Here is a 16,465-nt window from a genome sequence, read left to right on the forward strand (position 1 = left end):
ACTGGAGCCCATGACCCTCTCTCATATACACTAAATTAAAGCCCATTTTTCTGTGCAAAAGGAAACTCCATGGTGGGGTGTTTTGACTTCTCAGGCCAAGCATTATAAGCATGATTCAATAAGTAATGTGTCGTTACAGTAAATTCATGTGTGTTTATGACTCTCTAGCAGCCAAATGTTGTGGAGAAAAGCAGTTTTTGTTCAGTAATTACCTGCCTTGCTACTGTGCAGTTCTGGGACTTTGGCCCACAATCCAGGGCATCTCATTCCACTGGTTTGTGGCCTTTCAGTGTTCTCCCTTAGTATCTTTGCTTGTGTACATAGAACCACACAGAAATCACAGTGTTTTTGCAATTGCTCCCCGCCTTTATTGCCTCTGAGCAGATACAAAAGGTTTTCCTAGGTAGGTAGTCTAAAAGTTTCATTTAGTTGCAAACCAACATGCTTTAATTTGTTTATAGTGACCATCACCATCCTTGTGCCCTCTAGAAATTTTGGACTGAAGCTCTTGTGTGCCCCATCCAGCACTGTGTCATGCTGGAGCTCTCTGGGGAAAATGGGATTTGTAGTCCTAAATATCTGGTTGGTAAAGGATAGTTGACAGCCACTGATTGCAATTGCATGATTTGCAAAATCTGTTAGCGTGCTGCCAAAGCTTTCTGTTTCTGCTGTGGAAGGGTGGGTTCATATATTATGATTATTTTTTAATGAATTGCACATGTTTCTGTGTGAATGTGCTGATAGTACAATATGTTTTGCTTAATGCTTATGGGTTGTATCCCATATTAGTCCTACTCAAAGTAAACCTATTGAAATTGATAGGCACGGCTAACTTAGGGCCATTAGTTTCAGTGGGCTTACTCTAGGTAGGACTTTGTTGGAGACAACCCTGTGTTTTTAAATATACTGTAAGTTACTCAGAATCTAGTAAATAATAACAATAAAGTAAAATTTGGGAAAGTTAGTTGAACTGAGTGATTTCAGATTAGTATCTCTTTCCTTGGGGATTTAAAATATTAAAACTTGATGTCTTCATATTGAATTGTTCCAATTGTTTGGACCAATCAGGCCCTGCACAGCCTGGGCTCTGGATCTCTCCAGGAGCACCTTTCCCAAGTTGCTGCTCCAGTCCACGAGTGAAAGATCAAATGGGGAGAGCTGCTGTTGCCAGCTCTGTCTCCTCTTGGAAGATGAGCTTCTTCACCTGCATCATCAGGTGTCCTCAGACTTCCTTCTAAGGAGACCACCTTCAGGCCTGCTTTCAGTCTTTCTTCTCTGCCAGGCATTGAGTGACTTCTGTGCCCACTTTCAGCTTCAGAGTGCTGCTGTTTGACTTGCAATGGGGGTTGTGTTTAGTGCTCCTTCAGTACAATTTTATGGGGTTACATCCAGCTAAGTTTCACTCAGTGTATACCTAAATCAGTTGTGTCCATTAACTTCATTAGCTTTACTCTTGAGTAGGACTAGCACTGGCTACAAACTGTAGGATTTATCTTTCTTGGGGGAAGCCTCTTTGAGTGTGTCTCAAGGCCAAATAGGAATTTAAGAATTCCAAAATAATTGCCAGCCACCTGTTTCCATTGGATGCTTGATGCGGACCGAGCATGCGCCAAGGACCCCCGTGCATTGGGAAATAATGCAAAGTTTTACGAGGAAAGATAAACGCCTTCTCGTTACTGAAGCTCTAAAGATTTCTCAAAGCAAGGCAATGTTGACCAGGTGAAAGGCTCGCCCTTTTGCCATTGGAGATGTACCCTTCATCTGTGTTCAAGTTCTGAGATGCAAGATAAGGCGTGTGAACAAACTCTGCTCCTGCAGCCTCTTGCTCTCCCTGTCCTTTTTTACGGGTGGCCAGAGAGACGGTGAGTGTGTCCAGTAGTAGCTAATTGTGAGCCAAAGGATGGATCGCTTCCTTTTCCTCCCCAGGTCTGTAGCCTCAGCATGTAAATGAACCCCCATGGAGGGAGCTTTACTAATCTCTGGTTTTACTAACAGTTTATCTCCTCACAGGTCACGCAGGTTGCGAGACAGCCAGGCCCTCCTGCCCCCTCCCCTTACTCTGCACATGAAATAGGCAAGGGGCACCCATCCCTTGCTGCAACGCCACCAGGACATGCCTCCTCCCCAAGCCTCACCCAGGTAAGGTTTGGCGCCTGCTTCTCAGGTCTGAGTTGCCTTTCTATAAGTTTATGGGGTGTGGGTGAGATCTTGGCTTTGCGCAGTGCTAACCCTGGTCTGCATGCTACTTTCACTTGAGCTGCTCTTCCTCTTGCTGGCCAAGGATAGGGGAAGAGGAAAGGGGTTCCCTTTAGGGCGCTCCCCACCCCCACCCTCTCAATTGGACATTGGCAGGGACGCCTCTCGTGTCAGACTAAGTGCTTTTTTTGCTAAGTGGCAGTGATTTCAATAACATGCCTTTAGGCAGGTACATTTTTCTTTTCTGACCAGAACTCATTGCATGTGCTGAAAGAGAAAATGGACACAGTAAAAATAATACACATGGACAAGGAATTTAGATAATTGAAAGCCATAACTTGTTTTTAATCACTTAATTCCTCAAAACGTTTCCAAGAGACGAGGGATGACGTGGCAAAGGAGAGGAGGAATGTATTTGTAGTTAGCAAAGGTAGGGCAGATGCGCTGTCCAAGGGTGGGCCTCATGCCTAGGCAATGTGACCTGTGGCAGCTTGAGGCAGTGAGCTGCTGAGCACCAAGGCCTCCTCGGCAATGATGCCTCAAGGCAGAGAGTGTGGGAGCTTTCAGAAGCATACAAGTGGAGGGGGCAGCGGCTCCTTCTTTGTTTCTGTAGATTCCTGCATGAGACTAGAAGTCTTGGTTCTCGGACAGATGAGCTGGTGCTTGAAATCCTATTTGGAACATAATCAGCTGCTTTGATTCCCATGATAACTTCCAGACCCTCAAGCGTGATGCAGGGCCCCATTTTGGTTCCTTAGTAAAGGAGGAATTGGGGGTGAGGCGAGGTTGAGCTTTTTTTATACAGGCATGAGAGAGCCCTCTGCATCTGTTTCCTCCAGCCAGATAGTGCATGAGTCACTCAAGTTGTTGCACCTTTTCCAGTGGACTTGACATGTGCATCATGTGACAGTAGGCATGACACCCCACCAGTTCAGCTCAAAACTTGCTGCCAAGTTTATTGATAGAAAAGGATTTTGTGTAGTCTTGTGTGTTAAGAGCCTAACCAAAGAAGACAAAGAGTGCTCTGAAAGTTGTGGAGTGTGGAGTGGCTACTGTAGTAACTGTTGTGGGCACCAGAAATAGCTACCCTGCCCAGCTGCCTCTCCATGACCTCCAACTCCTGTGTCAATCCCCAGTATTCCAGAAGAGAGATGAAAGCCATGACCTTTTCCCACCTCCAGGCCTTCTGCTGAGGCATCAGAAAAAATAAACTGCAAATATTCCTTACGAATTTATCAGTTGAGTCCTGAGTACAGTGAGGTTCTTCCACAGAAAGTTGCTCCAGAATGTTGCACCTCTGATTGTGTAACGCCTTCTCCAGATTTCTTACCTGAACTTAAGTCACGGCCAAGTCTGGCAGGTCAGCCCTGCACAGAGTCTGCTAGTCTTCTTAGTTTGATTCTAAACAAAGGCAAGGGGTGTCCTCCTCGCCTCAGAAGGTCTTTGTCTGCCAACAAGAGGCACTTCTTGTTCATTTGTTATAAATCTTTCTCTGATGGGTCCGGATAATTTTGAATGCCACCGCTTCCTCCACTTACAAAAAAGGGTGATCCATTGCTCACCCACTCAGGGCTTAAGGCAGTTGTTAACCAATATTTTGCCCGTATTCTCAGTTGTTAACAGGATATGAACCCTTGCTTCTTTCCAGGGCACAGGCCTAAATTTACCAAAAGTAATTCACATTTTTGATACATGGCATAAGAATATATAAAGTCTTGTACATTCATCTCTGGGATGTTGTCATGAGTGTAGCGTGCTAATCATAGGAAAATGTATTGGTCACCTGTCTCTGATAACTGATCGTATTTCTCCACTTTTTCGTTTTTCCCCCTGGGGAGGCAGTCTTACTGAAGCACATAGTAGCTTGTTCTGTAAAAAGGGTTGCCTGCATAGATCCATTTGGTTTCCCCATTCAGATCCCTGCAGCTTCACAGGAGCCTTGGAGAGGGGGGTGTCAAACAAAGGAGCTGGTCTCCTGCAAGGGGCGTTGAGAATTGATGGCAACTGGTCCACAGACCTTTCACATTGCTGTTTTGAGATTAGCAGAGTCCTGCACTTGAAGCCACTGAGAGCATAATGACAGGAGAGGTCACTACTAGTGGGTACCCTTTTATCTAGAGTACCAAGCTCTGCTGACGACAATTCCCTAGTTCTAGAGGAGGGGAAGAATGGGTAGAAATGTCCCTGGGGTGTTTTTGTTCATTTAGCCCATTGTAAAAAGGCAGGTAGAAAGGGAGGCCGTCCCCATCCAGGTGTGTAGAAAGTATTTTGAGAAGTTGGAGGGGATGCATCTGCTCCCATCAGCCTGGTAGAAGGAGAGAGAGAACGGAGCATTGACGGAGCATTGACGTGGAGATGTGCCAACCCCTGTCCACCCCCCACCCACCCACCATCATTCTCGTCCTCCCCACCCCCCCTCTCCCCCTCTCTCTGTCTCTTTCTCTGTCACTCTCTTCCTTTCTCTCTTACTCTGTCGCTCTCTTTCACTCTCGCTCCAGCAGCCAGGAGGGAGGAGGGACAGAAGCTTTCCACCCCACCCAAGAGCCAGCAGTCTTTTTGAAGATCCAAGGGAACTGGTGCAAAGGATTCTGGGATGTGGGATGGTGAGTGACAAGAGGAAAAAAAAGGTTAAGTGATGCCCCGCTGGAAAAGCCTGGCTCTTGTTTTTCTAATGGGTGGAGATCTCATTTAGGGTGGGGCCATTGTGGCTTACAGGGGAGGCCCCTCCTGCAAAGGTGTGGAAGGCTCAGGGCAGAAGGAATGTACATGGGGAGCCTTAAAAACACGTTGAGAACTTGAGATGTATGGAGGAGCTCCATTCAGTATTTTGCCCTTGAGGCATCTTACCATGCCATCTGGACTTTTTGCTTCAAAGCTGTTGCTCTGTCTTGGAAAGTGTTAAATTCTATGGCAAAGTTTCAAATTTGGAGTAGGCGTAGATGTGCAAGGTGAGAGTCTTAGCTTCGTGTCCAGTCTGGGGATGTGGTTTAGCATTTTAAAGGTCCACCTGTGTTCCCAGCCATTGGCAGTCGCTGTATCTGTCGGCCCACATCTGCCTCCCCCAGACACTCTGGGTTGTGTCCAACATTTGTTTTACACACAGTACACCCATTGAAATTGATTCTCATTAGTCATACCCATTAACTTCAGTGGGTCTACTCTGAGTAGGATGAGCATTGGGTGCCACCCTCTTGACTACTTGGGCTGTCCCTCAAACAGCAGGGATTCCATTTTCCCTCCACACCCTTTATTCAGGATTGCTTATAAGGGATTTTGCATGTGAGGAGGTCAGAAAGTGAAGCCTTCCGCACTAACCTCAGTTTGGCAGTGCCAAGGGAGGGCTGGTCTTGCATTGAAAGTCGCTTATACTTGGTTTGGCGCTCACTCATTGCTCAGGTTCAAAATGTTTCCTTTAGGAAGGTGTTTAATTAAAAAAGGAAAGTTTTGGTTCCAAACTTTTATGATGTGTTGGTCTGTGGGAGCCGCGGAGAGCTATCCAAGGTCGACTGAAAGCGATCCAAAGGGGTGGGGACAGGAAAATGCAGCTTGCATCATGACTTCTGTGTTGCTCCTTTTGTCTTCCTGGATCCAGAAGCACATGACATGGCACATAAAGGGGAAAAGAAAGTTCACAAAGGGAGAATAGAGAAGTGGTGCTGTAAGGCATGGACAGGGAGGAAAGTGGGTTAACAGAGAATGGGTCATAGAAGACATTTAACTTTTGTAACAAAGCTGTTCTGTGGTTAACATAGTCGTGCAGCCCTGTTGAGTTCTTGCAAAGGTGTCCCTCTTGAGTATCTGAGTGTTTTACCCCTTGATTTAGAGTTTTCTTGGCCCAACTGATGATGCTCTGAGTGGCAGAGAATAAAACGTCCCCTATCTACATGACGCTTTTCTGGAAATATATTTTTATTGTCCTACTTGAAAGGGTTTTTGCAGTTTTCTAAGCTTTCATGAATAGGAGGTTCATTATTTAACTCCCAAAAATGTAGTTAAACTTTGTTTAATATTCAGGTAGCCCAGAACCAGCAATTTGCCTTCTCAAATGAAGAGATTCTGAATTTCAGAAATTCCACACCCAGACTCAGGACTCTGGAGTTTTGTGACCTTGGCTGCCTTTTCCTATGTGGCTTACTCTAGGATTGTCCCCTTCCTGTCCCATTTGGCTGGGTAAAGTCTAGTAGTAGTGGAAACGGCATTAGGAATTGTGCCATAGGCTTTGGTGAGTAGCATTCTCCTATGTGGTGCCTTAAGTGAGTCATGTTTTCCTGCAAGGCATTTCCAGAGCTCTCTACAGCTTGGTTCCCTCTTGGCTGTAACAGTGTGGTTAGAGCATGGTGCTGATAACGCCAAGCTTGCAGGGGCAATCCCTGTAAGGTACAGCTGCATATTCTTGCGTTGCAGGATGTTGAACTAGATGATCCTCAGGGTCTCTTCCAACTCTTTGCTCAGCCTTCCTCAGCACTTCCTGATGATGGTAGACTCTGCTTTAATAAAGCAGCGTGTCTTGGATCCCATATCACATGTAAATATGGCATGATGTAATACGCTGTCATCGGTGTGCTGTCATAGAAAACAGCATGTGGGATGTCATTTTCAGTGTGGGCTTTTGAGGAAAAGTCATGTTGACTGTTGTCCTTTTGTCCCCAGGGCCCAAAAGCATTTTGTTTTGTGCCTGCTGCAGCAATTCATCAATGGAGTGGGAGGAGATGGAGGTTTGCTTTAATTCATAATGTGACTCAAAAGCATGTTGTGTTTAGAAGGAAGCTCTACAGATGGGAACGTGCAGCAGTGCCAGCCAAGGTCTCTTGGGTCATTTCATGTAAGGACATGCTAGTCTTCTTCCTTTTTGCCCTGCATCACCAGCAGTGTCCTTTGCTAGGCTGAGGAATAATCTCAGAGAAGTTTAGCTCTGCAGTCACAGGATGCAGCCTTCCTCTTTTTGCTTCTTTCAAAAAGCAAAACTCTTGCAGCTGGACTGATATTTTGATATGTAGTCCACTCCATTCCCTAAAAAAGAAAAGAAAAAAGAATCCCTCTTTTGAGCACCTTAAATGAAGCATTTGCTGGTGCTGGCTTACATTCTGCATGCAGAATGGATAGGTAGAGAATATCTATATTTTATATAAATAGCCATTGTAGCAAGAGGGCTCTCCGTGGAACTTTGTGTAGACGGATGGAAAAGGTGTTGCTTTAAGGAGCTTTGAAGCCATCTTATGGGCTATGGATGCTTTTCCAATGAGCTGTTTTGGCAACAATTTCATAAAGACCTTCTGAAATCTAAGGCAGTTATTTTAAGTGTCATTAGGTCACGGCTGGCTTTCGAAGGAAAGCATGAAATACCCAGGGGCCCTGTTGCTTGTAGCTAGAAGCAGGATTAAATTGCCAAATGCATTAAGGTGGTGAGAGTGGAACCATACCTTTTCCGGGTCCAGCCTGCTCATGAGTTGCTGTGAGAGTGATCCCTGGCCTGAACAAGCCAGCTTTAATAAGCCAGGGGTGTCCTTTGCCCTCCACAGGGACTGCAAGTCTGTCCTCATCCATGGGACAGTTCAGAGCTGGGATTGTGTAAGGATGTGAGGTGTTGCTGGTTTTGTCATGTCTTTCCTTGGTGGTCCCTCGGATGCACCCAGCATTTAACCTGGCAAGTGACTTCCTGTGGGCACGGAAAGTTCTCAGGGCGCTGAAAGAATTCACAGCGCTGAGGCAGAAATTTCCACTCCGCTGCTCAGAGCAGGAAGCGCAAGAGCTGTGCGTGACTCAGCATTTTCTCAGCCTCCCCCTGACGTGAGCCTGGCTTTCGCCTGTTTATTCCTGGCACATTTAGTGCAAGGGCGGAGTGGGGGGGGGGGATCTTGTTGCACAGCAGGTCTAACTCCTTTCGAAATGCAGATAAAAATAATCCTCCCCTTGTTGTTGTTGTTTGCTTATTTCAGCTGGCAGGAACAGAGGGTGGGGGTTGAATGAGGGGGAAAGTCCATGGTGAGAGGATTCTTTGACAACTTGAAACACATAAGGATTCCTTTATCATACCTCTTACTCCGAGATAATGTAGGAAGGAGGAAGTGCCATTGCTTGGTGGCAAAGAACACCCATTGCCTGCATCAAGCCCCATATTCATCAGTCTCTTTGCAGGGCTGGGGGTCACCCTTCTCTGCCTGAGACCCTGCAGAGTCCTCACCAGTAAGAGGAGACAGCCCTGGGTTAAATGAACCAGCTGGCTGACTCCGGAAGAGGCAGTTGCTGCTGCTTTTCTTTCTTCATGAAATTCATTCAAACATACAACATCTACATACATATATCTGAATGCTGGAGTTTAAGCAGTACATACAAAGTAACTACCAAATAATGTAAGCTTCTTACCCCAGACTACTGTTTGTATAGAAGGTGATAAACCGTTTAAGTTAACCAAAGTTTTGTAACTTGAGGAAAGTCCTCTTGTTTTCATTTTTAGCCATATGCATAAACAAAACTGTGCCATTTGATTCCAAATGAGTCTGTGCTTCAGGCCTTGTGTCAGTTTTATTTAATTTTTCCACAAATACAGTTTGCCACACTTTGTTGTTCCAGTTTGTCAGGAAATCCCCCTCTAAGTTCTTCCAGTATGATGCTGTTAATGAGCCTGGCTGCTAGGAGAAGAGAACTTCTTAAAAGTTTAAGCTGTAAGTTAATATTGCCTCCCGTGAAAAGGTTGAGGAGCGCTAGACACTTTGTCTAGTAATTGCTTTTATTTGCACAAGTAACTTCCTCCTCCTTAAGTCCACGTGTTCACGGGCTTATCTGCACCAAGCATTTGAAGCATATGGCCTCCCGCAAAGAATCCTGCTTTGAATGTATGGTGTGAATGTGATCTAGGGAAGTGCTCTGCAGTCATCACTCATTGCTGTGTCTCAAGGTGCTACAGCATTTGTAAAGTTTAGAAATAATCACTGCTTTTCAGCTGTTGAGGTTGGACAGGCTAGAATTGGAGTTAACCTGGATACAGGTTGTTGTGGCAGGGAATGCTCTTGGTGCATGGCAAGAAGTACTCCCTTCCCACCCCAGGCCAGACCCTGATTGGCTCTTCAGGATTACGTTGGAACGTCCATCTGGCCCTTCTGGGCCAGCTAATTGGGCTCTGAAATTGGACTCAGAAATGTGGCTGCTAATTGCCGTTTGCTGATGTACTCCAAGACAAAGACAGTGAATTGCGGGGAAGAGATTGGCTTGTTGAGTCATTGCAGTGGGCTTGATGCAGCGAGGCTGGCAAAAGTTAGGGGTGCTTCATGGGCAGAATGTTTCCTGACTGAAGCCAAAATTTGCTTCCTAAGTGACCTTGCTGCATCTTTGTCTCATTTGCCATTTCACTCCACCTAACAAACTAGACAGTTGCAGGCTTCAAACATCTGGTCATCCCCAGAGCCATGCAACTGAACAGCTCCTGAAAAATGCTATTTTGCTGCTTCAGGCTGCCCTTAGAGAACTGTTGCCCCTTCCTTCCACCAGCCTGGAAGGTGGTTAGGTGCCTGCTTTGGATTTTTCCTCTGTCAAAGGTGAATCACTACAGTAGTGATTGTTTTCCTGGCATATTTTAATTCGCAAACTGCTTCTGAGTATCTGTGCATACCCTGTAGTAACTTTTCTTAAATAAGGTGCTATTTGAGCAGCAGCTTAAACTAGATGACTTCCAGAGTCCCTTCCAGAGTATTGGGCTTGTCCAGTGCTAAGGTGGGACCAAAATCCACCCGGTCTCAGAAAGCTGCACTTGACTTTAATCTATTGACTGTAATAAGGGGAGGATAGTATGATTTATTGTCACACACCCCTTTTAGGAGGAGTTTTCATTCAACCTTTTCAGATCCAGCACCTATCCTTAGCCCAGAATGGCATTAGGGTTCCCACTTCTTTTTTTGCCATTTATTTGTATGGTGGTAGTACTGTTGCTGTTGCAACTTGTTTTAGGCTAGGTTGCAACCTCGCAATGGGTTCTGAGTAGGGACCTAAGGGGGTTTACCACATTTCTGCCACTGATCCCTTTGTTCAGCTGTGTACTCTTGAGGTCCAAGATCTCACAGTTTTGAGCTGCTGACTTTGAAACCTAGCCTAGTCCATCTTGGAATTCTGCATTCAGTATGAGCCAAATGACTGCCTTATGCCCTGCTTTGAGTGTTTGGAGTCACATGTACCTGATGATAAGAGACTCTTTTTAAAAAATAAAAAGTACCTCTGTGCACAAAAAACACACACCTCGCATACACACACACATATGCACAGCAGTATTTTATCTCCCTGAATTTTAGAATGATCCACTTCCTGGTTCTCTCATTGCATCTGGCAGGCGAATCGTAAAATGCTGAACAGAATAAACTTTAATGATCCACCACTTTTCAGACAAATAAGCCGATTAAAATTCTCATGTGCATTCATCTTTCTGTGCCAAGCAGAGATCAGTAGGCAAGATAATTATCCCATTCAGCTGGGATGGAAGAAAGGCAAGTGTCACATGTTTCAGTGAGAGCCTTGAAGGATGGGCAGAATTGAGCAATGGCTCATGGAGGTGTCCATAGCATCTTTTAGGGGGCATATGGGTTGGTGAGCCCTGATGGAAGGGCAACAGGAATTGCTCTAAACATGGCAGTTGTTTGAACACCCAGAGACCAATTATGGATGGAGCCTGGCATGCACAGGCAACCTGCACACAGTTGTCAGTTGGCTTACCCTTTGTACCAGCCTTGCAGTTAAGCACTAACCTGGTAGCCATAAATGACCGGGAATTCTGTTTAGGCGTGTGAATGGACTAACAGAGGAGGGATAGATCACTCCATTTCTCTACCACCATCGGTCCATTTCAGTCCTGTGTTAGCTGCAGTGGAAGGAAGGTTTCATCCTCCACAACCAGGATAGATAACTGAGCCTCCTCTGCCAGTCTGCTTGGTAGAAGAACTTTTCCTTTCATAGCCTGTGTGTCAATACTGGCTATGGAGGAAGGGTGTGCTGCTCTGGCACTGCAGTTTGCTTTAAGCTGTAGGACTGCTCCGGGGCTCAGGGTGTGGTGTTCTGTTGAGTGGGCTGCCTCTGTTGAAATGGGGTGATGGGGAGTTTGCTTGCTTATGTGAATGGGTCCTCCAGCCTGTGTTATGAGCTCTGTTGCTGGGCAGGTTTCCCCTCCTACCAACAAGCTAGCCTTACGCAGGGGCCTGTTAGGAGAAGGCACTGCTTTTCTTGTGAAATGACAAGAGGTGTCATTGCTTAGACTTAACTGGCTGCAAGAGGTTTACCTGTTTTATCTGTGTTGCTGCCTTTTGCAAAGGGCCTTATCTCCTCCTCCTCTACAGGGCCCTGAAGCAACCAAGGGGCCTGGGAACTGGGTGGCTTGCTGTAGTCTTACAAGGAGGCTTGGACTGTTAATGGGAGCAGGAAGGAAGGTGCATTTAACTCCTAGCCACATAGAGTCAAAGGGCAACAGTAGAGCTTCTTTTTTAAAGTCTCCTAAAACTGTGTGGGTGTCAGATGTGCAAGCTGCCATTGTCCTGTCTTATAAAGAGGCACTAAGCCTCAAGCGCATCACTGTGACATAAATCCGGAAATGTTTTTCTCGAGCCAAATAGTCTCCTGATGAATATTGTAACGGGCTGGATATTCTGCTGCTTCTTGGCATGAATTAGCAAAACATTTCTGGCGCTAAGTGTGCCACTGAGCCATCCAGCAGGGAGGAGGATGAGGTGTGTGAGATTCTGTGCCAGTGAGGTGAGCAAGCCAGCAGGGTGGGAGTACCTGGTGTATAGAGGCTCAGAAGCAAATGGTTTGGCTTACAGGCACTGCTGGGGCCAGGCAGACACAGAGGACAGCTATCTCTGCCATGGTTCAGCCCTCCCCCCCCCCCCAAGCATCATTCAGGAGATGAAACATTGGGCTGGACAGATTCTTGCTCTTGACCCAACATGGCAAATGTTGCAGTTAAGTGCCTTCAAGATAACCATTGCTTTTTAAGTGAGATAGTAGACACCCCCTAACTTATAGAACTGTTGAAATCTGAAGTTAAGGTTAGTTCCTTGTATCCAGGCTTTTGTATCAATGACGTATGTCTGAAGGTACAAAGTGTGAGTCTAGTTGAGAGTTGAGGCAGCAGCGGGAAGGCAGTTTCCATCCCGGTTGCCGTTGCTTGTCATGTCTTTAACCATCTTTCTTCTCTCTCCCATGGCAGGCTCCTTACCCCTCTGGACAGAACGCCGCACCGACTACGCTGGTGTACCCGCAGGCCCCTCAGACGATGAGCACCCAGCCTCAGACGCGCTCGCCGGTAAGGGAGCCCTTATTTTGGCTACGTGTTGTGCTGCATCTGTCCAGCCGTCCAGCAAAGCCGTTGCATTGCACTTCCTAACCTTTTTGCGAGTAGCTTCCCTGAGAAAAAGGCACCCGAAGGACTTCCCCTCTGCTTCCAGGTGGCACAAGTGACGTAGTGTTGAAGCCCTCTGGGGCTCTCAGAGATGAAGAGTCAGATCCTTTTTTGAGTTGCCTGCCTGCTCTCCAGAAGCCTGTAAATGCCTACTCCTGGGCACTTCTGTCATTGCCTACGGTACTGGTGCCCTGCTGCCAGAGGCCCAAGCTGCCTCCACAGACCCTTCTCTCCTCAGCTCCTGCTGCAGGTCTTGCTTTGAGTGCTCTGCCTGAGCCCGGCTTCAATCTCTTGTGTTGATCCACACCACCTTGCATCATAGGTTTGAGTGATACAACCTGTGCCTTTCAAGGGTGTGTCTTCTGGTGGTGGCTGTTGTGTGGTAGATGCATGGACCCCCCTCCCTTTGTGTCTTTACCTTTTAGTGCCCCCTTCTTTAAAGGGCTTGTAGCGAGTGGGGAAGGAGAAACTTGTTTCCTGCGGCCAGTGCAATTCTGGGCTCCTGGACTCACAGCCCTGCTGGTTCCAGCTGCACACTCTTGTTTTTTGTCTAGAAAAGGACCCTCCAGCTCATTCCCTCCTCACTCAGCCCCAGTAGTTGGCCACAATCCTGCTCTATGACAAACTGGTATTGAGCAGCAGAAGGGACACCCTTCCATCCCCAGCCACCCTTACTGTAGTAGGACAAGTTCCTCCCTGTTACAATGCGCAAAAAGCAAGAGCTGAAACATTCATGGCTAAAACGAGAGGGGAGAGTCTGACTCGAGAGCCTTGTCTCTAAACCAGTTTTCTTGACAGCCCAGCAGAGCAGTGCCAGTACATTGCCCAGACAACTGGAAGCGGAGGAAGGTTTTGGAACAGAGTCCGGTTTACAGGTCCTTGGCGGGAAGAGGCTGGATAAAATACTGCATTGTAAGCAATATAACAAACTGTACTCCCTTCTTGCAGGCAGTCGTGCCCCCGCGGCACCCCTTTCAGTTCTGTTGCTTTTTTTGGTTTCATTTTTTGACCACATTGTTGACTGATCTACAGAAAAGCACTGATCCGATCTCTGCTTTAAGCCGCTGTGTCTTGCGGGCTGCCGCATTCAGCGGCAGTTTAGAAGGGGCCAAGGCTGTTGAAGGTGGTGGCAGGAAGAAACTGAGGCAGGGTGCCCCCTCTTAAAAAAACCCCCACAACAGCCACAACCCAATAACCCTGCTACAAATTTTTCAGGTGGTCTGAGTGATCAGGTACCTGAGATTTACTTTTCTAGCCCTTGTGGGGGATTTGCATTTGATTGGATTGGTCACTCGAGGGAAATTGGCAAGAACTCCTCAAAACAGGAACTTTCCCCAATTTTGGCAGAAACCTTAAGATGGAAGAAGCTACTGATAACGTCAGCCATTTTTCTGTGGTCATGAACAATCCCCCCTCTAAAATATTACCCTGCGTGCAGTCTTCTGCCATCGTCACGTTTTGTGATCATTACCACCCCATGACTAAAAATTGCTCACATAACATTTCATTTCCCCCACTCACCTCTCCTCCTCCCCTCGCAAGTCCAAAACAAATGCAAAATGGGCTAGGCTGAGCAGCTCTTGCATTTCGTTCTGGGCTTGGTTTCCATTGGTTTATTCTCCCCGTCCCCCCTTTGTGGCCCTGAAGGGAGGCTTGGGGGAGGGTGAGCGAGGGAGAGCGAGAGAGAGAGAAAGAGAGACAGCCCCCCACCCTCTATGGCACCAGAGCCCCAGCTGAGGGAGCTGGTGGGCCCTGGAGTTGTTTTTTGTGCTGGCAAATGAAGGGACCCTAGTTCTGCTTCTTCCCATAGCTGCCCTTCAGCTTACTCCAATCTATTTCTGCATTCAAGGGCCATTGGCAATTGCACAGCCTCTGCCTGGACACGGCTACCTTTGCCATCCCAGGCAAGTTTTCTGTTACAGCAGGGCCAATGCCTCACACTGTGCATGCTGATTCCAGTTGGGAAGACTTTAAAAACTTTTCAGTGAATTTCTAAATTGCAACAGGTTTTTGTTTCTTTTTAGAGCAATTTGGCCAGCGTAGCGAAAATGCTGAAGTGGGGAAGAGAAGAGCTATAGTGGGAGGTTTTGTTTTCAAATGGCCACAGCCAGTGTGCCCACAACGCAGCTTTAACCCATGGCGGGAGAGGGGGCCCCCTGCCAAATATGCACAGAAGGAATTGGAAGCAAGACCAGCATCTGGCCGGCAAAAATTGTGACTCCAGGCAAAGGGGAAAAGGAAACCTATTTTTAATCTGAGCCAGCAGTGACTACAGTTTGTTCTGTTGCTTACAGTTACCTAATAGAGAGAGGGGCAGAGAGAGAGGCAGAGAGAAAGAATTCTGTCCGCAGGAATTATGCAGCCAATAGCCAATGGTGACAAGTGCAAAATAGACTAGGGTCTTTCTTTTTTCCTCCCACTAACGTTGAAGTTTTATTTATTTTTCATATAACATGTTTACTGGGCTGTTGGTTTTTACATAATTTTATTAAGTTGCAACTATCTAGCTCTGATTTCTGAGCTGTTTAGAAGTGATACTTCCTGTGGAACAGTGATAAGACAGGTACTTTTGCTTTTGGACAGATGAACACCAGATTTTTTTGGTCTGTTACTGGTGTGCATTTGCTGATTTTCTGGGAATATAGACTTTCTATGCCTCAGCCTATTTAACCAGAAGTAGACATGCTTAATGCTATATGCTTCTCAGGTCAGATATTTACCATCCTACTTTGCTTGTGCCCCCACTTTTCACACTAGAGGCAGAGCAAATTTTGAACCATATTTCTGTGCCAAATTTAATAGAAGAACTAGCAACCAATTCTTGCTCTCAATTTGTGTGTTTCTCAATAGCTGAAGGATCAGTAGAATGGCAGAGTTGAGCAAACGGGCCAGAAACTGTCCGTTCAGCTGTGTTAAAGTGTTTGGGAAGTTTCAAGAAGAACATTGAGGTTTTGAGAGAAAAATGACATTTATCTGTTAGGCGTTTTGATGGAAAACAAGTGATCTCTTTCTGCCTGAAATAGACACTGCAGCCTGTTCTGTAGGTTTGTATGCTAGTGAGAGACTGTCTGCCGTTTCTGTTTCTGAATATTATATTTGGTGTGGAAAGTAGGTTATTTAAGTGTATCACAGTAAACTTTGGCACTTAGGAAAGCTGGTTTCTGCTGAGAAAGAGCTTGAACTCTCCAGATGTTTCCGCAAGGTAGTGGCAGTTGATCTGAAGGCTCTGGTAGTTTCCTTGATTTCTGATGACACTCTCTCTCTGCTTGTTGGTTGTTGTTGTGAACTCATTTGCAGTCTCCTCTTTTGCTTTATTGTTCATAGCAGATTTTCTGTTAATGTTCGGGGGGGGGGGAATAGTGAGTGTGGCTTTTCTCATGTGTGTTGTGGGAGAGGATAGGGGAGAAATCTTGAGTTGATTCTACAGCATTGCAGGTCTACCCGTCCCCACACGCTCAGCTGCACTGAATATGCCACAGGATTTTGCTTGCTTTCCGTTAAAAAAGGAAGGAGTGCCCAGTGAAGTTTTTAGAGGTTTCTACAGCTGCACTTAGAAAGCTTCATATATGCCAAGATATCAGCATCCCTGGCTGAGGTGACTTGTCTTTCAAGTTGTGGCTGTGCCACAGACAGGGCTCTCCATCCTGCACTCAGCTTTGATGTGCATCAGCAAGGGCTGGCCTGCCTTGCTTTTTTACAAAAATAACTTAGCGGTTGGTTCTTCAGCAAACCCTTCTCCCCCTGCCCTCCTTCAACTATGTTAGTGTTAGGGTACCTTTTGGCTATCTAACAACTTTGGCAGGCACCCCCACCACCCACATTTTGAGCAGTGCATTCACCTGGCAGCAGAGTTTTACCTTCTGGGTTTTTGGTACCTGTCTGTCACTGTCCTGC

The 16,465-nt window shown here is 46.4% G+C and overlaps 1 protein-coding gene across 50 annotated transcripts in view; it reads left to right on the forward strand.

Annotated features, from left to right (window-relative positions):
* EIF4G3 (eukaryotic translation initiation factor 4 gamma 3) overlaps positions 1-16,465 on the forward strand; it is an 80,272-nt gene that overhangs the window by 22,740 nt on the left and 41,067 nt on the right. For 11 of the 50 annotated variants that reach the window (XM_083514580.1, XM_083514585.1, XM_083514581.1 and 8 more), the window contains exons 3-4: positions 2,011-2,139; positions 12,380-12,475. In XM_083514580.1, the coding sequence (XP_083370706.1) occupies positions 12,446-12,475 (30 nt within the window). In that variant the 5' untranslated portion in view covers positions 2,011-2,139; positions 12,380-12,445. Of the gene's footprint in view, positions 1-1,995; positions 2,140-4,694; positions 4,800-12,379; positions 12,476-13,369; positions 13,484-16,465 lie in introns of all 50 variants that reach the window. The other 39 variants (XM_083514569.1, XM_083514573.1, XM_083514584.1 and 36 more) reach the window with 10 other exon arrangements.

Source organism: Podarcis liolepis (assembly GCF_965112155.1).
Source record: "Podarcis liolepis genome assembly, chromosome: 7".
Taxonomy (NCBI): domain Eukaryota; kingdom Metazoa; phylum Chordata; class Lepidosauria; order Squamata; family Lacertidae; genus Podarcis; species Podarcis liolepis.